Source organism: Macrobrachium rosenbergii, chromosome 52 (assembly GCF_040412425.1).
Source record: "Macrobrachium rosenbergii isolate ZJJX-2024 chromosome 52, ASM4041242v1, whole genome shotgun sequence".
Classification (NCBI taxonomy): Eukaryota; Metazoa; Arthropoda; class Malacostraca; order Decapoda; family Palaemonidae; genus Macrobrachium; species Macrobrachium rosenbergii.
The window spans coordinates 13,739,421-13,764,450 of NC_089792.1; the positions used below are offsets into that span (position 1 = coordinate 13,739,421).

Sequence of the window (25,030 nt, forward strand, 5' to 3'; positions counted from 1 at the left end):
CCCTATAGCCTCAGTAGTTTTTAAGATCTGAGGGCGGACAGAAACAGTGCGGACAGATAAAAGTGCGGACAGAATAAAGTGAGGACAGAATAAAGTGCGGACGGACAGACAAAACCGGCACAATAGTTTCCGTTTAAAGAAAACTAAAACTCAAGGCAAATTTCATTACAAAAGTATTTTTCAACTCTTTTCATTACTTAAGGATGATGATAAATAATTAATGGATAGGTGAAAATCCCTTGACACACGTGCGCTAATATATATATTGATGAAAATAAAAATCTAGAAAGTTTCGTTGTTTTCATAGATGCTACAAGTGCTGCATGACCTCAAATTTCTCCTGGACTGTTAGAAAAATACTGATTAGCGCTAAACGGACTATTTTTAATTAAGTGAATATGTTAGCACAATTCGGAAAAATTAAATTAGTTATAGTAACAATCAATTTGTCGTCATAGCATCAAGGGTCATTAACTCTGAGGATTCTCCAAATCCTATTAACTCTGAGTAATTATGACAAAAGTACTGCATAATTATGCACGCTTTTTGTTGCTCAAGAAAGGGCGGAGTGTTGCAGTGTCACAGGCGGCGCTTTGGAAGCTTCGATCTGTCATCATGGACCCTGCGTGTTTAAAATTTCGGAGCTCGTCTTCTTAGTGTTTGAATTTCTACAATGTAAAAGTCTGTATAAGAATGGTCATTGTTATTCAGTAGAAGAATCGGGACAAGACTGAATATTATTAAGAATACAGGTGGTAATAATGTCTTGATGTGTTAATAAAAAAATTAAATACGAAAAAACCCAAAATATTTGTATAATGATAATTTTCAGGTACAAAACTGATCCCTAAATGATAAAAAAAAATATATATATATATATAAATACGTGCAAGCATATTTAAATATATGCCAATAATCTCCTGGTGTTTTCAAATGTATTACTCTTCAGGGCAGACTATTGGATCTTCAAAACAAAACAAATGCTAAGCAAAATACCGCTTTATTCCTTATATGATCCACCTCACTGGTACCCGTTGCTTATACAATGCTGGCAGCATTGATAATCTATACCTTGGTTTAACCAGACCACTGAGCTGAAGTGGGCAGAGAAGTATCACTAAATAAATTTAAACTGGCAATGCTTCACTGAAAACGTATTGGGAAATTTAATTTTCATATTTTCTTTAGTGTCGAAAGTGATATATTCTTTTGTGTCCGTTGCCTTCTTGTGTGCAGTTTGATGCCCCTCTCAAATTTTATCCAAACTGGTCATTGCATCCTCCAGGTAGCTATGATCGGCTTTTAAAATTTGATAGATAATTTCAGTTGACTCTTTAATCATATCTGTACCCCGAATTCGAACACTACTTTGCATTATGGGATGTTGTAGTACTGTTAAAAAGCGTTGAATCTCCTAAAATTTATTTTGGAGGATTAAAGCAATATTGATCAGAGTTAAACAGAATATTTTTATTGATATGAATGCGTCAACACAATTCGGAAAAACAAGTAGTTTTAGGAATAATTAATTTGTCATTATAGCTCAGAGGGTTATTAGTTCTGATGATTTTCCTAATCCTATTAACTTTGAATAATCATGATAAAAGTACTGTATAATTACGCACGGTTTCGATGCACAGCAAATTCCCAGCTAGCTGTGAGTTTGTTGTGGAAAATTTTATCGTGATCGAATTCTTTGTTAAAATGAACTGAATAAACTACGTGGCAGCTGAAGTAAATTCTGAGAACCAGCAGCGTCCAAATAAAGATTGGTCATAAGAATTTCATTAACATAACGGGGCTTTAAATTACTGAATATATAATTTTCTAAAATTTTACTCCCAGTAAATTAAAATGGAAGAGATGGCTGACCTTTTTTTAACTTTTTTTTTTATAAAGACACTGGGTATTTATGACAAATTACACTGACAACAGGAAAATCTTATAAAGTTACACAAAACCTTAGCAGTCAGGAGAATGACCTGAGTTACAATTCACAGGAAGACAAAATTTTCCAAAGAATGTCTGTGAACGGTGATCAAATTCAGTCGATAAATGTTATCTAAGTCTTTAGGTCTACAAAGGAACTCTTCACCAAATTCAATAGCTGACTAGGATGTGTTGCCAGCTAATGATTCCAGCTGCACAGCAGATTAATCAGCTAAGTGTGACTTGGGAACGAGGGAAGTGATGGAATAGAATTTTGTTTGTTACAAACTGGGCAGCAACCATTTTCCCTTTGACGATCCCTCAGACTTCATTTGAAAACTTGCCAAGTTTTATTTCCTTTGTCTTAAAGTCTGCATAACATTTTCCTTGTAACTGTCATTTAGAATGATTGGGGATTTCAGTGATATTTTTTTATTGTTGATAGATACAAAACTCCTCTTTGGGGATTTGAACCACTGAACTGTGATTAACCAGGCCAAAGAGGAAGTTTGCCTTAATCGTCATCCATTTCCAAGTGAGATTGCTTCCAATGATAATAATAATTATCATTAATGTCATTTTAGTTTTCTGTAAAAGAAAACTATTGTGCTGGCTTTTTCTGTTAGCACTTCTTTTGTCCGCCCTCAGATCTTAAAAACTGCTGAGGCTAGAGGGCTGCAAATTGGTATGTTGTTCATCCACCCTCCACTCATCAAACATACCAAATTGCAGTCCTCTAGCCTCTGTAGTTTTTATTTTATTTAAGGTTAAAGTTAGCCATAATCGTAGGTCTGGCAGCGCTATAAGACAGGCCACCACCGGGCCGTGGTTAAAGTTACATGGGACACGACTCATACAGCATTATACCGAAACCACCTAAAGATAGATCTATTTTCGGTGGCCTTGATTATACGCTGTAGCAGCTGTACAGAAAACTCGACTGTGCCGAAGAAACTCCGACGAATTTTTTACTTGTATATTTTCATTGTTAATATTACTCTGTGACCCATGTGATATTATATTATTTTTGCCCCTTTCCGTACTCTTTCGCATTGTTTTTCTTTCTACTTCCACCCTCACGAACGTCGAGAATTCTGACAGCTTCCGAACTGGAAACGCAATATAGGACCTTGATGAGTAAGCAAAGGTTCGTCAACATCAAAAATAAAATTAAAACTTTGAGCTCATATCTTTCTAGCTGAGATTTTCATCCGCTTTGAAGATTACCTATTAGTTATATCTTTGAAGTGCAAAATGGCAAAGATAAAACACGAATAGACGCATTCTCTCGATACATTGGATGCTTTTTTTTCCTAGAATATTTATCAGGGTAACATATAAGTATGAAGTGATCAGAATTACTTCAGCTGTTTTTAAAAATTCTCTGTTCATTATTATTATTATTTATTTTATTATTATTATTATTATTATTATTATTATTATTATTATTATTATACGAGGATCTTTTTACTAGAATATCAGGGTAACATGTAAATATAAAGTGATCAGAATTACCTCAGCTGCTTCAAAAAATTCTCTGTTCATTATTATTATTATTATTATTATTATTATTATTATTATTATTATTATTATTATTATTATGAACTTGACTTGGACCTTTGACAGCTGTAGCAGTTGTAAAGTTATATTTGACACTTCAGGCAACAGCTGCTTTGACAGAAACAGGAAAAAGATGACGGAAATGTGATACCGTTATGTCATCGTGGGTCTCACCACCCCTCCAATAACATCTTGTTACGATCGCCCACGTTAGAGTAAATTGCCTTTCTTACGTCACAGAGCGAGAGGTGGCAGTGTTTGCGATAACTGTAGACTTTACTGCTTTGCTCTGACTGCTTAAAAGAAATCGAATTATTTTGTGAACCAAGAAAATTTCTGGAATAAACAAACATCAGTGAAACATGGTTAGTGCACGAATGCATTATTCTATCTCGTTATAAACACATATCAGTCGACGAATAAATAAGTAAACAACGTGGAAATAAGTAAATAAGTGAGTTGAAATTGATGTTACATCCCGTTTCTGTCTAACTACGGCAATGCTTCGTAATTCTCTCCCACTTCGTTATTCGAGTTTCTTCTGAGTTCCCTTTTATTTTTAGCTCTTTTACTTTATTCCCTCATCATAGAGTTACTGTTATTTAGAATGTGCGCATATTCGAATAGAACAAGACCAAAGTGAGACTTTCTATCACAGAAAGAATATACTCTTAGCAATGATACAGCTAAGAATCAGAGAGTGTTGGTGCAAGTTTGTGAGGCATGGGAACAGACTGATGAAACTGTATATCCATCAAAATTATTATTTGCTCAAGCATTTTGTCGGCTTTATGTAACTTTTTGGAACAGCGTTTATTTATTGGAGGCTTCTTCCACAACATGCTTTCTCTGAATCTAAGTTAATTCTTGAAATGCCTGACCTCCTTCTCTCTGGAGGGTGGATTTATGAAATCTGTTGTATTGGTACCTTTTTGGCCCCTGCTTTCGTTAAGAGGAACGACAGGGCCCGTTCTTTATATATATATATATATATATATATATATATATATATATATATATATATATATATATATATATATATATATATATATATATATATATATATATATATATATATATATGACCTCGTAACGTTTGTAGGTAAAACAGTTAATTTCGCAATCACCTGACAAGATTTGGTTTAGAATTCTTTTTGTTTTCCAGGATTATTATAAGTTTCTTCTTTCAAGAGGTGGTTCTATTGCTTGGTTCTTAATCCTTTCGCCTTTTTTTCCTCGTTTCCGTTAAGCCAGGTTCACTGTCAAAATAACCTTCAGAATAATAAAATGTCCTTTGGGTATAGTGGTGAGAAGCTGCAGAATTAATAAAAGTTTCAAGGGAATATTGAAGTAGATCAGGCAAAAGGAGTAATACGCTTTGGAGAAATGGAGACAGAAAATAAGTCACTAATGACAACCTAAGGACAGGGAATACTGAGATAAGCCTTCTTCAGTCAATCAGAATTTTCTTGTTAAGAGACGAAAGTAAATAACGGAAAAAGTTTAAAGTTCATATGCCATTGTACCCGGAAACGAGACTATTAAAAGATATAGGGATTGTACCAAAAAGCAGTCATATGTCAAAAGTGGAGCAGAGTCTGCCCACATGGAGTAGGTTTAAGAAATCCTCTATACGACAAACGCATTAGGATTAAAAACGCCAGAGAGATCAGAAGGGTTTCGGAATGATGAAACAGAAAGGTGTTGAAATGTGGCAGCCAAAAATTCATTCGAGGAAGTGTTTCTCTGATTTAAATTAATGGAGCCGTGCACGGGAGGCGGAGTAACCTGATCACATGATATAGTTTCAGGGGCAGCTGAGGAGATTGAACAGGTGTCCCCTGCTTCTTGCTACATCCATCAAATAGAAAGCAAAATGTCTACTGTTTTCTTTTCCACAAAGTACTAATTTATTTTGATTTTCAGAAACGTTAACTACCCTTACCTACTAGAACTTCAATTTAGATTAGGTACCCCTTCGATTTTACCTTCACTTTATAATTACTTTACAAGAAATAGTCTTCTTCTTACCCTCATCTCTCTCTCTCTCTCTCTCTCTCTCTCTCTCTGAGAATTAACCTCATGTTCTTGTAAGTTTCTGTAAAGAATTCTACATATTCTTCCAAATCTTTAGCCCTACTATTTGCAAATCTTTGCTGAAAATAACCTACTGAATAAGACCACAGGCATTCAATAAATAGCCAGATATAAATTACAGCGCAAATATCAGATGCAGTGCCTCACTGGTCTCTCATCAGAGTAACAGAGAAGACTCTAAAGTAACGGAGAAGATATCAGTTATCACTTCGCTGGCATCGCCTTCTGGACTTTCCCTACAAATAAGTATACCATAGTTTAACCAGACCACTGAGCTGATTAACAGCTCTCCTAGGGCTGGCCCGAAGGATTAGACTTCTTTTACGTGGCTAAGAACCAACTGGTTACCTAGCAACGAGACCTACAGCTTATTGTGGAATCTGAACCCCATTATATCGAGAAATGAATTTCTATCACCAAAAATAAATTCCTCTAATTCTTCATTACCCGGCCGGCGAATCGAACGCGGGCCTAGCAGAGTGCTAGCCGAAAACGACACCGACCCGACCAATGAAGAACTTTCCCTACAACATGAGCTCTCGTGGCACAGTGTTATATGAGGTGCCTCTTTCGCTTTTGCCGGGTCTTGCTAAGCTTTACTCTTTAAAATCTAAATGGAAAATACGATTAACACTCTTGGCAACACGTCCATCATTACCCGAGATAACGTAGATAAAACTAATTAGCTTTATCTCTGTTATCACTGTCTTTTTACGCTCTACTCGCTGACAACAGCATTTCTTTATCGTTGCAGCCCAAAGTGTGTGTGATTAGAAGATGCTGATTTAGTTCCTCTTAAAATTTTAACTGGTTCCTGCGACGACTATATTTCAGTTATTCAGTAATAGTCCATTTAGCAACAACGCCTTCGAAAGTAAGGTAAGTAGCACCCTGAGTCATCCAGTTAAAAAACAGTCTGTCGGTGTCAAATCAAATGTCATGGCAGAGATCGAAATAAAACAAAATACAAACATAAATTCTTCGCAAGAGAATTCATATATTCAGTACATTAGTCAAGTATTATTAAGAAAAATGGCAAGACTAAAGCACCTTCCTGTGAATGAGCTAAATGTTTGTGGAAATTGTTTGAAGAAAAGTAAAAAATTCTTGCGAAAGCTTTATGCATCTAATATGGGTGTTTCTTACAATAAAATCGTTACAGCGTTATCTAAGTAACATCAATATAAAAATAGTTCATTATTTAAAAACAACAGAAAAGTACTGTTAAACGAACATCAATATCCAACACTCTCCTCTCCATAACAGATCCAAGTGCCAAGATCTAGAGATAAAGGAACAAGGTATCAAGAAAGAAATGTCAGTAGTGAAAGTCGAACAATTGCCAGTCCCTTGCTTGTATCTGGGGAGGGTCCTCATTGGGAGGAAGATTTAGAAGCGCTGCTTTATGTCGATGTGTTTAATAAGGCGGTTTGTCGTTACTTCGTCAACACTGGCAGATACCAAGTTCTGCACATAGGTAAGTGTCACGCAGATTTGATTTTGCTCGGCAAATATATGACGCAAAGAAAAAAAACAAACAAACAAAAACAAGCGGGACGGTCTTCAGAAAAATCGGATTTTGGTTTGGTTTGACAGTTGTGCTTAATATCATATACAAAATATTTACAATAGAACACAGATGGCATATACTTTGCAAGCTTGCGTCAGGAATGATTTCCTTAACATAAGTAACAGAAGTTATAAAAAATTATTTATCAGGATCTAATTCTAATAAATGGCAGGGAGTAACATGAAAAGGAGGAATATTCGATTTTTCTTCTGAAATGAGCCCAAACACACTCTTGTAACATAATGGTACTGAGGACACTTTCATCAAATAGAATGTTTTGTTCACTTTACTTCCTAAGCTGTCCGGAAAAAAAAACCTACAGACGTATGGAGTAACTTCCGGTTTAATTTTATTTTCCGGTTAAACAGCTAAATTTTAATGCGTTTAGCGTCCGTCGTTGACTTTTCCTGGAAGTTGTATTTCCATAAAAAAAAAGTTACGCATAGTTTTGAAACTTTCAAACGTCATTACAGGTCATAGTCCCGGTAAATCTGTATTTAAAGTTATGTATAATTTGTGACATCAAGGAGACAGGTTACAAATGACTTATAGTGTAATTTGTGTTTATTAACTAATGATGACTTCTTTGGATACGAAATTGCCAAGATGTGCCATACCTTTGTCTCTAAGAATGTTTAAAAAGGGTCACACCTTAATAGCTACCTAGTCATCTGCCCTGAGATTACATATCCTCTTCAGTGCTTTTATTGCCATCTTTTTTTTTTTTTTACTTATTCTAGTATAAACAGTCTTGCTTACTATCACTGATCAAGCCACAAGACCCATAGACCATGCACCCTGATACGAAAACATGAATAGCTCCAGAAACGAAATAACAACTTGCTGGATGAAATTTATAGGGAACTGAAAGTAAAGATAACCGATTTTTGTATTCTTCGAATGAATTCAGTCACAACAACTTATCCAAAATAGGCCTATAAATTGAAATAAATGAATGATCAATCAGTTAGTAGTTTTCTGGTGTCTCCTCAGATATTGTGAGCCCTGGGAAACTACTCTCACTGCGTAATGGGCATGTACGTGGTGTTTGTAACCTTTTCGACGTTAAAAAAAGAAATTAAATATAAAGTAAGAAGGCTATCACCTAGCAGAGGTGTGCGCAGTTACGTGAGACTGCTGTCAGCTGAAATATATAATCGTCTTATAACAGCATGTTAGTCTAAAGTCATGCTACTTTCAGATGATGGCGGAAAAGCCAAGTCAGTCACCTTCGTGGTGCCCGTGGAGGGCATGAAGGAATGGTACGTGGTGTCCGTGGGGAACACTTTGTGCGCCGTCCAGTGGAGGGTGTCAGATCCTGACGACCATACCGTCGTACCAAAATTCATTCAGGTCAGTTCTCAGCATCCTACGTTTTCTCAGCATCCTGCTTTTTTCAGCATCCTACTTGTCTCAATATCCTGCTTTTGCTCAGTATGCTACTTTTTCTTAGCATCCTACTTTTTCTCAGCATCCTACTTTTTCTCAGCATCCTACTTTTTCTGAGCATCCTATTTTTCTCAGTATCCTACGTTTTCTTAGCATCCTACTTTTTCTCAGCATCCTATTTTTCTCAGTATCCTACTTCTTCTCAGCATCCTATTTTTTCTCAGCATCCTACTTTTTCTCAGCATCCTATTTTTCTCAGTATCCTATTTTTTCTCAGCACCCTACTGTTTCTCATTATCCTACTTTTTCTCAGCATCCTATTTTTTCTCATTATCCTATTTTTTCTCAACATCCTATTTTTGCTCAGTATCCTACTTTTCCTCAGCATCCTACTTTTCTCAGCATCCTTACTTTTCTCCGCATCCTACTGTTTCTCAGTATCATACTTTATCTCAGCATCCTACTATTTCTGAGTATCCTACTTTTTCTCAGCATCCTACTTTTCCCAGTATCCTACATTTTCTCAGCATCCTACTTTTTCTCAGTATCCTACTTTTCCTCAGTATCCTACTTTTTCTCAGCATTCTATTTTTTCCCTCAGTATCCTACTTTTTCTCAGCATCCTACTATTTCTCAGCATACTACTTTTTCTTAGTATCCTACTTTTCAATTCTCCGGAGGGGGATAGTGCCGTCAGTGTACCTCATGTAGCGAGCAGTAGGCAGCATTAGTGTTGCCATTGTCCTTTTGGTCCCTAGCCTTTAACTTCACCTCCATTTCCGCCTCCTTTCTTCCTCCAACCTCTCTAACTATTACTTCTTAGTGGAACTGAGAGGTTTTCTCCTACCTCAAGATCCTTGTAATTCAACTCATTTATTTTCTGGGTAAACTTAACTTGCTGTTCACCCCTCCATCTCCCTTTTTTCAGTCTTAAGCGGTGAATGGCCGAAAGTCCTCTATACTTTGTTTGACAGCCTAAATTCCATCTCTCTTGGGGGTGGATTTACGAAATCTGTCGTATTAGTACCATTTTGGGCCCTGCTCCGTTAAGAGGAACGACAGGGCCCATTCTTTTTTTTTTTCTTTTATTGTACTTTTCAAACATTCTTATAACCATTGTTATTAATTACGGCGATGATGCTCACGCTACCATTGTTACCGTTAATAATATTTCAGCTGTGCTTGATAGTCGCATTTCATATCTCTTCCAACGAAACTTGAAGATAATGAGTGTACATTAAGAAACTGATCTTGAGGAAATGAGTTTCTGTGGTCCGCGTGAGAAAATTTTGACCACGCATCTCCACAGAAATTAAATAGCTATATTTTCTGTTATCGCCACCGATGTGCATTGAAAGAAAATAGCAATTATTAACATTCCTATAAAAAGGGCAATGATGCAGATTATTAGATTACTACACTAATTGCCGCTCAGCATTCGTGAAAGAAAACGTAAATAATAAAATACTTGGGTAACTATGTTAATCGTGTGATTTGGTCACTGTCAAGGGGTCTTAGCAGAGACAGGCTCTGCTTTGTGCTCTTGTTTTTTTGCTTTTCAACTTTAGACCATTGCTAATCATTTGCAATCTTCAATTTACTTACACCTCTCACAAATATGCTAGCCCTCAAGGCAGCTGATAACGACATTTCAATTGTTAATTGTGCTGCTAATAAACAGTTGTTAATTGTGCTACTAATAAACAATTGTTAATTGTTAATTGTGCTAATATTAAACGCGATGCATGTGCTAAACATATACAGGCTTACCATTTGTTCGGAGACTAACTAAACAATGTAATCTAAATCCAGAGAACCTCGGACAGTCACTTCAACGATGGCAAATGCGACCCTCAGGGCAGACTTTGGGCAGGTGAGTAATTAGTATTGTCATTAACTAAAATATTATAAAAATATCACCATAAAGAAAGCAAATAAAAAGTAGTTATGTTTTTAATTATAATACCTTGAAACTGATGAACCTTCAGGCAAACAGTTACGGATGCAAACTTTATGTGAGGAACATTCCTTTGTACGATACGTGTTTTAGTTTCCGTTGTGTTCAAGTCTGAAAAAAAGCATTGCTAACTTTGCTTTGCTAACATTAAATCATTTGAGCATCAAGTCGTGAATTCTAAAATATTTCATTTCTACGTGTCTAAGTTTCAAAAACTGCTTGCAGATGAATTCCTTCAATGTCAGTTGGAAGATTAAGCTGAATAACTTGAGGATAATCTAGAGGAGTTAGTTGTTAATATTTCTACTTAGTTATGAAGGCATTTGAATGAGAATGGAATGGAAATCTCACTGACAAAGAACGTTTGGAAGAAAAAGAATAAAACAAGCAAACAAACAAACGAATATGACATTCACCAGTGCATACCTCACTTATTACATCAATCTGTTCATGATACCATTTGTCCATTACATTATATAACATTAAGCTTTTTGCCCAAATGAATAAGAAATCCGTCATTAATCAACAGAGATATTTGCTCTTGTGTGTGCAAGTAAACAATACAGTTTCCATTAAAAGCTATTCATGCCCTCCAGGCACGTAAAAATAATGACCTACCCCAAAGACTTTGGCTTTCCAAATTGAAACGAGTAATTGAATTCTGTTGGTGTAATCATTTTAACTTATTTTTTTAGCAGTCCGTTTTGTTTCTCTCTCTCTCTCTCTCTCTCTCTCTCTCTCTCTCTCTCTATATATATATATATATATATATATATATATATATATATATATATATATATATATATATATATATATATGTATATATATATATATACAAAATATCTATCTATCTATACATATATATAATATATAATATACAGTATCTATATATATATGTATATATACATATATATATATATATATATATATGTATGTATATACATGTGTATGTATAGAGTATATATATATATATATATATATATATATATATATATATATATATATATATATATATATATATATATATATATACTCAATATATACGTCAGTATGTCAGGTGTAAACAAATGTCACCATTGATAGCCCTGATATACTGTACGTGTGTTGTCAGGGTTCTAAAACTTTGCCCTTCCTTAAGTTTTGACCATTTAGGCACATACACAGAGATATAACCAACCGTAATATCGTGAACATTACTCCATTGTTCAATAGATTGGCGTATGCAATGTTGGGCTAGGTTTTTTTTTTTTTTGAATAATTAACAGCTTTGGAGAGCCAGACATAGTTAGGTGACGGAACGCAAATTCCTGAGATGTATGCTAGTATTGCACCAGCCCCGGTTTTTTTGCCAAGCCCCTAGGTTGGGTTAGGTTAGGTTGGATTAGGCCGGAATGATTGGCATTTCAAGCATTTGGGTGTGGGAAACATAATGAGATTATTTTCAAGTAAATTCTATGGTTGGTTTTTAAGATATGGCGTCCCGCTTTTTTCAGGGAAAGGTCCCGGTACTCGGTTACCTCTCGGGAAAATGCTGACAGGCCAGTATCACTGATATACTAGCCCAGGCCACAGCAGTTCTTTCAAGATTTCTATGGGTTGGTTAATAGTACTCGCGTCTCTCCATCGAGAGGTTCTCGACTGTAGTGTATATTTTCCTTTCAAGGAGTTTTTTCAATTTAAACCCACGTTAAGGAAACCTGCTGTTGGGTCCTGTTCAATGAGACTGCGCTGGTAGAAATGGGATAAGAACAACGGTTTAACTACCATATACCCAGCGCGAAATCTAGTTCCTGAGAATCCGAAGGATAATACTTCCTTGTTAGTTGTCAAATCTTCAGTTCTTTATTCCGAGGCATCATATACCAATATCCTCTAAAACTAGAATCCGTGTCCTTTACTACATCTTCCATTGCATACCTAATCTTCTTTTACCTGTTTGAGGGGTGTGTGTGTCTGTGAGAGAGAGAGAGAGAGAGAGGAGAGAGAGAGAGAGAGAGAGAGAGAGAGAGTCTATCCCAAGTAAATGAGCCACTTTGTCAATACCGTGTCTTTGACTACATCTTCCATTGCAAACCTAACCTTCTTTTACCTGTTTGAGGTGTGTGAGAGAGAGAGAGAGAGAGAGAGAGAGAGAGAGAGAGAGAGCATCTATCCCCTGTAAATGAGCCACTTTGTCAATGCATGCTACTTTAAAAAGCAAGCCGGAAAGAAATTACGAAAATGAACTCCTAGAGCAGAGCGAGCAACGCCAAATGAAATGTTTCTTTCAAAAACTTATGTAAACACTCAACTTTTCTTTGCTTTATCGATCGGATAAAGACGCATCCTCTACACTTACAGTTCTAACTAAATAACTAAATTCAGTAGGAGTACTTTTAGTCTTTTAGTAGGCGTACTTTTATTAACATACGTACTTAGAATGTTGCATAATAATAATCTGATAATAAATAAAGTACAATTTAAATATCCAGGGTCAATTCTAGTTAAGCAAGAGGAAGAGAAGGGACACGATAAACAAATAAGGATTCTGACGATTTGATTAAATAAGATGGCGCACAGGTATTCAGTGTCCATCTCTTCCAAAAAAGGAAAGATCTACTAATGAAAGGAATGGGGAAAACATCGAGATAAACCCCTGCCAAAAAGCACCGACTTTTTTACCACAATGGAAAAGAATAATCATGCTTACTATGTACGAATAATTAGTCATTCTCATGCGAAAATTAATGTCGTTTGTACTAGACTAAAACTGCTTGCAGTCTCCTTGGAAAGCGAAAGATAAGACATCTTCATTGGGAGATGTTTTCAGGGACAGGGCTAGAGTTTCTTTTCACATCAAAGGACGACAAGCATACGTTGAGTTGAAAGATGAAGCGTGCAATCGAAAATTTATTCAGGAAAGCAGCTTCGCAATGCGCAGTAGCTGAAGCATGAAGTTTTCGAATGACTTGAGATAAGCAAAAGAAATTTATTCTTTTCTGGTAAAGCGGACATATTGGAATGGGGAAAAATCCATTGCTAGCCTGTGTATTTGAAGGTTCTCTCTCTCTCTCTCTCTCTCTCTCTCTCTCTCTCTCTCTCTCTCTCTCTCTCTCTCCTGAGACGCATTTGGTAACGATAACTTCCAATTCGTCCTCCCTTGCTTGCTGAATAATTCTCAACCCATGTCTAAATGTCTGAACTATCCTTTTTCTCTCTCAAAAATGCAGAGCTTATACTGTGGCTTTTAGGCTAATCATTTCTCTCAGGCCATGGATGCAGGAATCAAGGTTTACATTCTGCGTTCGTCAAGTTTTCGGTAATTTGTTGTGGTTTGATTATACTATCTCCAGCTGCGTAGTATTTTAGAGAATTTCCTTGCTAACGGGACACTAATGCTACTCAAAATTAGGCTTTCAGTTGTAACAAGAAGCCTATTAAGGAGAAAAGTTAAGTATACCTTAGTTTTACCAGACCACTGAGCTGATTAACAGCTCTCCTAGGCCTGGCCTGAAGGATTAGACTTATTTTACGTGGCTAAGAACCAGTAAATATAAGTAGAATAGAACTAAATAAGTAGCAGTACATGATATACTAAATAACGGAATGTCTGAATGAGAGTTCAGTCAAGAATTTCAACCTCAGGACTGTAGAAGGTATTAAAAGGCGATGTCACCGCCCAAGGTCTGAGAACATAGGTTTTACAGCCACTACACAGTACCAGAGCCCTAAAATAAACCCAGTGCCGTAACGTCACCCTCATCAGATACGTTTTGGCTGATATTAATCGTTTCAAGCTACGTCGAAATAACTGCAAAGAATTTTTTCAGTGTTGAAATTTGAGTAGTAGAGTACAGCTACCGAGATGTGTAGCAGGATGACTTTATTTACATTCAAAACTTTTGTATGCTGTTTAGCCAATTGCCTGTCAGAATAGTAACTCTCTAATTTATTTTTTATATTTTTCAATCTCCACAAGATACACAAGTGCACACACAAAGATATGTATACTATATATGTGTGTGTGTGTGTATAATTTTAATACCCTTAATGCCCTCTTAGCTGTTCGAATGCCTCACACTTTTTGTAATGACAAGCGTATCCAAAAAGTGCGCAGTATTCGAGAAATTCAGAGGGCACTAAGGTTATTGCAATTACAAACGTATCTGGTAAAAAAGTGACCAGCAGATTCTATGTATATATATATATATATATATATATATATATATATATATATATATATATATATATATATATATATATTCATATATATATATGTTATATATATATATATATATATATATATATATATATATATATATATATATATATATATATATATATATATATATATACAGTGGTGAACAAACTCCCATAAATAGAAGTGAAGTATGAATACTGGACGTATATGGAAGAAAAAGAAGCTGGAAGGTCCAGCTGAGATGTTTGATTAGTATTTCTGGTGTAAATAGAAATGAAAGGGTGGAAAATGTATCTCGATATCAATTAGTGATTAAAAAAGAATCGGTCATGTGGACGGAATGGAGGACGACGGGTTAGTGAAAAGAACTGTTGATAAATACAGTTTAAGAACTGCTGGAAAGAAAGGGCCCACCCGCACAGGAAGTGAGTTCATGCAAGATCGCGGTGAATGGTGCAGTGTGTCTAGGGGGTTCGACGAGCTGCTGGTGAGTCTTCTGTGTAGGAGTATGAAGCGGCTAAACCTCTGAGAGTTTTTTGAATTGGGGAAAATTGTCTAAGTGTGAAGGTCATAGTATTCATTATTTATTTCTTAGGGACACCGTATTACCCATATTAAGGGAATATATATATATATATATATATATATATATATATATATATATATATATGTTTGATGTTGTGTGTGTGGGTAGTATGTGTATCATATATATATATATATATATATATATATATATATATATATTTATATATATACAGTATATATATTTATATATCTATATATACATATAATTATGCAGTATATATCTGTATGTATGTATAACTGAATCACGAAAATATGGAACGTGATGAATATATATAAATAAGGGCAATGACACGAAGGAGAAAGAAACAATGGAGTACTGGAAGGCTTTTCGACTTCTAATCTGCTAAATAAAGGACTAGAAGTCCAGAAGGCCTTGCACCACTCCACTGTTTCTCTTCCTTCATGGCACTACTTACTATATATAGAGTATATATATATATATATATATATATATATATATATATATATATATATATATATATATATATATATATATATATATGTGTGTGTGTGTGTGTGTGTGTGTGTGTGTGTGTGTACGTGTGTGTCTGCTATACCGTAAGAGATATAAAGTTATATAAGTTCTAAATTGCCTATAAAAGGCCAAACAAGAAATTACTACACGATAAACAAAATACGAATAAGTGTGAATGAGGTACTTTATACAAGTTTAGTCAATCGTTTAAAGATCCCCTAACGTCAGAAATTCCAATAAGAGGGATATTTGCGTCTCTCCAAACTGTCCTCTGGGTGTCGTTATTTTTCACCTCCTTTCCTTGTTGGTTTGGCCGTGAGAAGACGCCCAAAGGCGTTTTCGACGCGCAGTAAGATGGAACTTTCCTCCGAGAAATTTGAGATCGTATAAAGGGGGTTCTTTCTCACGGAGGCGTGGCTAAAATCAGTCACATCACAATGGAAAAGAATGAAAGAAATCATTAGATGCATTCATATTTCACGCGAAATGCCCAAAAGGTCATTAATCCAACTAGAGATAAAACGTGTCTTAAACATCTGAGGAGGTATTGTATTGTTTGTCCTATCTGTTGCTTCGCCTATTGGAGACACATCTCGTTCTTTTTATTGTTTGCAAACGCTGAGGACAGTTTAGCAATTATTTTTTTTTTATCAAATTTCTTTCCAATTGTTGGTAACTCATTGTTTTATTGTATATTTCATTCTCCCGATGATGCTCCAATTTCACACACTCACACAGTATATGTGTGTGTGTGTGTTATTGTTAACAGAGTGCGTTAATGTGTGTGTGTGTGTGTGTTTGTTATATATATACAGTATATATATATATATATATATATATATATATATATATATATATATATATATATATATATATATATATATATATATATATATATATATTAAATATATATATATATATATATTACTATATATATATATATATATATATATATATATTTTTATACATATACTGTATATATAAAAGTTTTTCGCAATGATTCACTTGTTGATTACCCTCAATCTTGAATCGCCTTTGTCCTTATCCATTAACTCAACTCGTGCAGTTTTTCCTAATTAGGGACCCAGGAAATTAGTATAATCTGATGCCACTAAGACAACTTTTTTAACTTTTCTCTCTGTCTCTCTCTCTCTCTCTCTCTCTCTCTCTCTGTCTCTCTCTCTCTCTCTCTCTCTCTCTCTCTCTCTCTCTCTCTCTCTCTCTCTCTCTCTCTCTCTCTCCACTGAGACGTATTTGGTCTCGATAGCTTCCGAGCCGTTCTCTCTGGTTTGCTGCGTAATTTTCAACCTACGTCTAAATATCTGAACTATCCTTTATCTTTCTCAAAAATACAGACCTTAAATTGTGGCTTTTAGTCTAATAATTTCTCGAGACCTTACATACAAGACTCAATGTTTACAGTTTCCGGGGATCTGTTCCGGTTTGATTACACTATATCCATTTATATATAGTATTTTGAGAAAATTTCATCCCTAACCGGAGACTTATCTAGCTCAAAAGTTCAACTTTCAGTTAAAAAATGAAAACTGAAAAAACAGAGGTAGAATGAAACTAAATAAATAGCAAAATATTTAAAACTAAATAATGGAAAATATGCATGGTAGTTCATTCAAGATATTCAGTACCAGGATCACAAAAAGTCACATTAATCAGATTTTTCAGGTTTGTCTCCGAGTTGTCCCCTGGTTCAGGTTATTAAATCTGCCTTTAATGAATTAAGTGTCTTGGATAAATGCCTTAAATTTTGCTCTCTGTCATTTATATGTGCCATTTCAGTGGCCACCTACAGTCTCCCTATAATTATTTACTGGAAAGAAGCAATCGCAGGACTACACATTTAGACGATTATTAAATCCCTCTGTTAAGGTGCTTTGGAATCCTTGTCCTACATTTGTGTATTCTGGATTTATAATCTGTCTCCCAATTAAAATCAGGCACACTACTGCTTTCATATTTAAAACTCTGCTTCCTACTTTTTCCATTTCACTCACATTTTTTATGTATATATATATATAAACTGTATATATATATGTATATATATATATATATGTATATATATATATATATCACATAATATATATATATATATATGTTAAGTTAAGTATGCCTTAGTTTTCCAGACCACTGAGCTGATTAACAGCTCCATAGGGCTGGCCTGAAGGATTAGACTTATTTACGTGGCTAGAACCAATTGGTTACACATTAGCAACGGGACCTCAACTTATTGTGGAATCCGAACCACATTACAGCGAGAAATGAATTTCTATCACCAGAAATAAATTCTCTAACTCTTCATCAAGCCGCCCGCGGGAATTGAACTCCGGCCCATCGTGTGACAGTCTGAAGCTCAACCGACTCGGCATATATATGTGTGTGTGTGTGCGTTTGTGTGTGTAACATATATATATATATATATACATATATATATATATATATATACACACATATATATGTGTATATATACATACACATATATATATTGTATGCATACACTGTGTATGTTACATACATAAAATGAGAGATTTTAGAGTAGCATGAATTTGTCGTTTGTTTACAATATGCGGCTGAGAGAGTACGAGGAGACACTTGACAAACTGATTTGTCTTCTTCAACAGGGACAATGGGCCCACAGGACGAAAAAGGAGAGTTGCTCAGGAAGAACTTTTCTTCTCTGTATCGAATGGACCCTGACCTCAATCTGAAAAAGTGTGTTGAAAAGGTGAGGTGGGCAAGAATTAATTTAGCTCAGCAAATAATTTCTGTACACACTGCATGATTTCATACTTTTTTTTGCCGGATGAGAATCACCGTTTCCTCTAATTAGAAATTTCTCTCTCTCTCTCTCTACATGCCCAGTCGTTCGAGGTTCATTTTACTGAAAGAATTTCTACTGTAAGCCCCTTTACTTACACTAACCCCCCCCTCTCTCTCTCTCTCTCTCTCTCTCTCTCCATCTCTCAGGCTCTTCCAGGTTCATTTTACTAAAAGGTTCATTTACTAAAAAGGATTCCTTTACTATACACCTTTACTAACTCCTTCTCTCTCTCTCTCTCTCTCTCTCTCTCTCTCTCTCTCTCTCTTGTAGATACAAAAGTGTTAAAAAAATATTCTGATTTATGTTAATTATAGGTAGTAAGTGTAACATTATGCAACTACCATGGTTCCAATTCAAGTTTAGGATGTTAAAACCTGTACTTTTTTCGATGCATCCTGTCGAAACCGACTCTTATTAAATTGGCCTTTGAGTCTTGGATACTACCAACGAAACTGGAAGAAGATCTGAACCATTTTTTTTTTACGTTAGGTTTATTTGGAGGTATTTCAAAAATAACCTTTTTATAGAAATTTAAAAATCTGACGTTGTTTTGATGTAACAAAAGATTACATAGTTGAATATATTCCAAAAAGGAGCGTGCAAGGGATTTGGTCATTGACAAGAGGGTAATTAAATAAGATTACTGAAAAACATAAGTCATGGCTTACGTTTAGTAGTAAAAAAAGGAGACCTAGAAACTGTTGAACGAATTATGTGGGTGAAATGCTGAAAATAATTATCGTAATATTATCCCAGATATTTGGAAAGGTATTTAGGAATTATATACGTTATTACTAACTAATCAAAATGAGACCACTGTGGCTCGTTCTTAAGTTCTCACTGAACCGTCCCGAAGTATTTTGATTTTTAAAGAAAAAAGAAAACTGGAGCTAGACGAAATAAATAAGGTTGAGGAGCCAGGTCGGGGTGGACCTAAAATATTTACTGGAAAGTATAGAACAGTTGGCAATGCAGTCAGTTCCGAGGGACGCTGCAAAATAAATAAGTAAATAAATAAATAAGTAAATAAACAAAAATAAATTAAGGTGTTTTGGGGGGTTTTCTATTCACTTAACCAATTAGAAGATAAAGAGTAGTGACAGTTATTCGGCTATTATTTTCTATGTAATTTTTTTTTAAATTAGGCCTACTGCCATTCATGAGAAGAGAAACCGAAAGAGAAAATAGAAAGACATCAGGTTATAGCTATAACTGTAATCATATTATAATACCATAAAATATATGCAAATCAAAACAGCTCTCGAATAATAGTTGAAAAGCATACAAGAATAAAATAAATGAAAAAAATATGTTAATGCTAGGATACTTTCATGTACTTGTAACTAGAACACACCGTTTAAAAATAGTAGTGCTCAGATACATTCATGTACTTATAACTAGAAAATACCGTAAAACATATTTAATATCAAAACTTTTCAAAGTCTTTCAAACTAATGAGTTGAAAAATGGTACTTTGAACAATGACAAGACACCTTAATTTTTGGTAATATATGCATTTATCAAATTTTAGTTAAAAATTTACCCTTGACTTTTAAAGTAAATAAAATGAGTCAACAGGACTAAAACCTTTGAAGAATTAGATTTATTTGGTGATGGAAATGTTTCTCTGACACAGTGTACAAGACACCTCACGCTAATTTTTGGTAACCAATGGTTTGTCAAAACAGTTTTAGTTATTGGGCCAGCTCTTGACTTTTAATCAGCAAGTGGTCATGAGTCAAACAGGACTAACTTTTTATTTTTACAATCGAACGTCGGCTATTCCCCATAGACAGGAAAGGTGGGGCAGGAGATGGGGGAGCCAGGAAAGTGGGTTGAGGAGGGATGAGGAGGGAAGGGGAGGAGGGACGGGATGGGGATAAAGGACGTTCAATGCAAAGGTTTGGCGATGCTTGGCAACACCATGTAAGTCAAGAGTAAACGCCTTAACTAAAACCATTTGACAATGCACTATATTACCGAAAATTAGCGGGAGGTGTCTTGTACACTGTGTCAAAGTACCATTTCGATCAAATAATTGGTTTGAAAGATACCTGAGAAAAACGATGGCTCACGGTCCCTGAAATGGATAGTAGTAGGGCCTCCCTTCCCCTGTGAACTGATTTCGATATTTTCAATGTTCGAGGTTTCGGTGTCAAATGGCCTGACTTGGAGTCCTGATAGGAAGCATTTTTACTACATCGACTCCGAAGCCTTCTCCGTGGATGTCTTCAGTTACCATGATCTCACGGGCCAAATAAGTAAGTAACACACAGAGAGAGAGAGAGAGAGAGAGAGAGAGAGAGAGAGAGAGAGAGAGAGAGAGAGAGAGAGAGATTTAAATGTAATTCTTCTCTACCACTAGTATATTATAATATGTCATTGTAAAAATGCAGAAGTGTTGATTATATATATGACTCTTATTCATATATATATACAGTGTATATATATATATATATATATATATATATATATATAAATATATATATATATATGTACAGGAATATATATACAATAATCAAGATTGTCTGTTCTAACTTTGCTTCAAAATAGTAATTAGAATTGAAAAATACAGCATACTGATGAAAAAGTGTCCATATTCAATCTTGTCTGTTCTAATTTTTGCTTCAAAATATATATATTAATAACTGAAAAATATATATATATACTACTGCTGAAAAAGTTTCCATATTCTGAATCTTATATTTGTGACAAATATATATATATATATATATGTATGTATATATATATATATATATATATATATATATATATATATATATATATATATATATATATATATATATATATATATATATATATATATATATATATATATATATATATATATATATATATATATATATATATATATATATGCATACATGCATGTTTGTTTGTTTATTCCATTCACTCATACTATCGTATAACATGAATAATGGTTATTCAGCAACACCAAAGAGCTTGCCTTCCACGCCCACTCTAACGTTTATATTCTCTACATATGCATTCTCTACACGAAGAGGATCGTCGCATCCTCTTGGACTACAAGAAGTCCAACCTTGGTGAAGACATTCCCGACGGAATGACATGTGACGTCAGTGGAAACTTATGGGTCGCAAACTTCAAAGGAAGCAAGGTAAGATATTGGACAAATTTATTGTGAGTTGTAAAAGAAGTTTGACAGGTGAGCAAGTATTCATGCATCGGTGGGCAAGGAGGTACAAGTATATCATATTCAGATGTATATTACCTATATGACTTTTACCATGATGCCTCTGATGGCCAAAGGGGCATATATAACGGCAGTTTTTTTTTTTATTCCTTGTCGTTTTTCTATTCAGACCTTATAGGTGAGTGACCGTAAGATCAGTGGCAAAATTAACACACTCAGATTATATATATATATATATATATATATATATATATATATATATATATATATATATATATATATATATATATATATATATATATATATATGTATATGTATATATATATGTGTGTGTGTGTGTGTGTGTGTGTGTGTGTGCCTGTGCACGAGCGGACGTGTGTCGACATGTGCTAAGTCATGCTTATGTCTTCATGTGTGTATCAAATACATATATGCTCAATATGACATAGGCACGCCTGCATTTTTGCTGTTACGCGCTTGCAAATTTAAGTGCGTAAGATTTCAGCTTAGTTCTCGTAACAGTCTTTTTCACGTCGCTTCTATGCACATAGGTGCACGTTTTAAACTATAACATGGATATGGTTTCCTAATACTAAGTACAATGTTCCTTTAAGACTTGCGCTGTATCCATCAAACATCTTTCGCTTAGTTTTCACATTACTGCAGAAGAAAAACAGTAAATAATCGACTAAGATTATCGAAACATTTACAAGATTAAAACTGTAGCCAAATTTATTACTAAATAATCCTAAATAGCCAGTTTATTCTCATCCAGTAACAATACACCTTACTTCCAGGTCATATGTGTAGCCCCAGAAACAGGTCAGGTCATCCACCAGGTCAACTTGCCTTCCAAGAATGTGACCTCTGTGTGCTGGGGTGGCCCAGACTACAGCACACTCTACGTGACCTCAGGAAAGATGAGACTGACCCCTGAAGAGGTCAAGGAGATACCAGCTGCCGGAGGCACTTTTGCCGTGACTGGCCTTGGAACGAAGGGTCAAGCAGCCAACGCCTTTCGACCTGACCTCAACCTTTTCAGGGGTATAATTACTGTCTTTTAAGGTCAGACGCAGGATCCAGGGTAAACGAACTATAGAGCAGGATTACAAGACTTCCCGGCTTCATCTGTCCCATTCAGAAAGCCTCTTAATTTCTAAGACAGATTCTTATATCGAAGACTCTGAGGTTAGTTTCTCTCTCTCTCTCTCTCTCTCTCTCTCTCTCTCTCTCTCTCTCTCTCTCTCTCTCTCTCTCTCTCTCTCTCTACGAATTCTGTTTGAGGACACGACTTACAAGATAGTAAAGGATACGTGTTAAAATTTACATTTGTTTCATTAATCCTTTGGTGTGAGTTCATTTGTTAAGAAAACCAGTTTTTTTTTTATACAAAATAAATATATACCCCTTCTCCAACTGTTACCTTTCGGATACTAATATTATGCATGCTGAAAACACGTTCCAGAGGTCATCAATGCACTTGATCAGTCAGAAACGTTCGAACTCAAACATTTCCATTGGGTAACGTTTGAGAGCATCGGTTATCTTGCATTGTGATACTGTTTTCGGTAAAACTTTAGTTGCGCGGTCTGATTCCCTCCAGTCGTCGACCGGGACAGGTTCCTCATACATAAATAGACATAACCTTTCCTATAATGCCAGGTCCTGACCTAACTAGATCTTACCTATCTAACCTAACTTAGGGCGTCGTGCCCTGACCTGGCCGGGAGAGCTTCGCCCCTGAACCCCCCAAAAAGGCCGTAGCCTGTCCCGATGGGCGACTGGCGTGAATCAGGCCGCGCAATTAAAGTAAAATTTTACCGTGTTTTCACCCATAATTAATGTATACTAGATATCTGATCTCGAACCAGTTAGAATGCTTCTGTTACATACCCGTGATTACACAAGCAAATAACCCTGACTTTTCACACCACTGTTCCTGTTTTAGGTACCACGTGGAATCCCCCAATTTACAACTGGATTTCTCCCGGCTTTTGAATAGCGTTTTCTGTAAAAATTCCTGAAATTTTGTACAGTCAGGAGGGGAATAATGTGGATCGTTTTTAGGTTTCTGTAAAAAAAACTTTGTCTGGCTCCCGTCCGCCCCAGATCTTAAAAACTACTGAGGCTAGAAGGCTGCAAATTGCTATGTTGATCATCCACCATCCAGTCATCAAACATACCAAATTGCAGCCCTCTAGCTTCAGTAGTTTATATTTTATTTAAGGTTAAAGTTAGCCATAATCGTGCATCTGGCAACGATATAGGACAGGCCACCACCGGCCCGTGGTTAAAGTTATATGGGCCGCGGCTCATAAAGCATTATACAGAGACCACCGAAAGATAGGTCTACTTTCGGTGGCCTTGATTATACGATGTACAGAAAACTCGACTGCGCCGAAGAAACTTCGGCGCATTTCTTACTTGTTTTCATAGCTGACGTATACTGAATAAAGTTAATATTACATTTAGATGAGAGTGATAACACAAATGTTATTAGTAGATAGTTGTCTATCCACTCTGGACTGACTCGCTAATGTTACTAAAATCTAAAAAAAAAAGGTCTTTCAATGAAAATCAATTTAAATCAAATACCAATAATGCCTTTTTTGTATATAACAACATTCGACCTTAATAATTTAATAAGATAAATAGCGTTGGGAAATCTTAAATGTCATAGGGAGGAACATATTAGGTCATGGAGGATGACTTGCAGGTTAGGTGAACGATGTTTTCAATAATGGAGAGTATTTTTTTTTTTTTTTTTTGGTGCTTTACAGTTTGTGGCACACTGACGTATTTCACGGCTTCACACTTACTATTTCCTCTATCTATTAAACTCCCACAATGCTTCATTTCATCTTGTGCAGCAGTTGTCTTACATAAATTAAGCCAATTAAGAGAATTCTCAAGCTACAAACAGCGCCAGACACATTTTCAATTCTAATACACATTCAGCCTTCAAGGACAGCGATGCAGTGAGCTAAGCTATGAAATGACCCCAGAGCTTCCCACGTCTAATGAGTTATTTAGAAACCGGTCTCCTGCTGCGGATTCTGGCTTGTAATCAATATATCGAAACCTTTTGGTCTGACCCACTAAACTGACTAAAGCATCGGTGATTCATTTATTATAGGGCTGCGACAAAAGTTGTCTGGGCTCTGTGTGAGACTTTAGGGGACGGTATGTCGCAATAAATTATATCATAAAGGTTATAGAATTTTCAGTGAATAATTATGAAAGATTAGGTTACATATTAGAACCATCTCTACTAAGTA

General features: G+C 35.4%; 1 protein-coding gene across 1 annotated transcript; it reads left to right on the forward strand.

Annotated features, from left to right (window-relative positions):
• Positions 1 to 6,855: 6,855 nt before the first annotated feature.
• Positions 6,856 to 23,078, forward strand: LOC136833893 (regucalcin-like). Its single transcript, XM_067096184.1, is given in 8 exon segments — positions 6,856 to 6,943; positions 6,946 to 7,062; positions 8,357 to 8,508; positions 10,357 to 10,417; positions 18,378 to 18,481; positions 20,724 to 20,838; positions 21,601 to 21,716; positions 22,550 to 23,078. Coding segments are annotated over 8 exon segments (975 nt in total). The 5' UTR covers positions 6,856 to 6,900; the 3' UTR covers positions 22,817 to 23,078.
• The last annotated feature ends 1,952 nt before the right edge of the window (positions 23,079 to 25,030 follow it).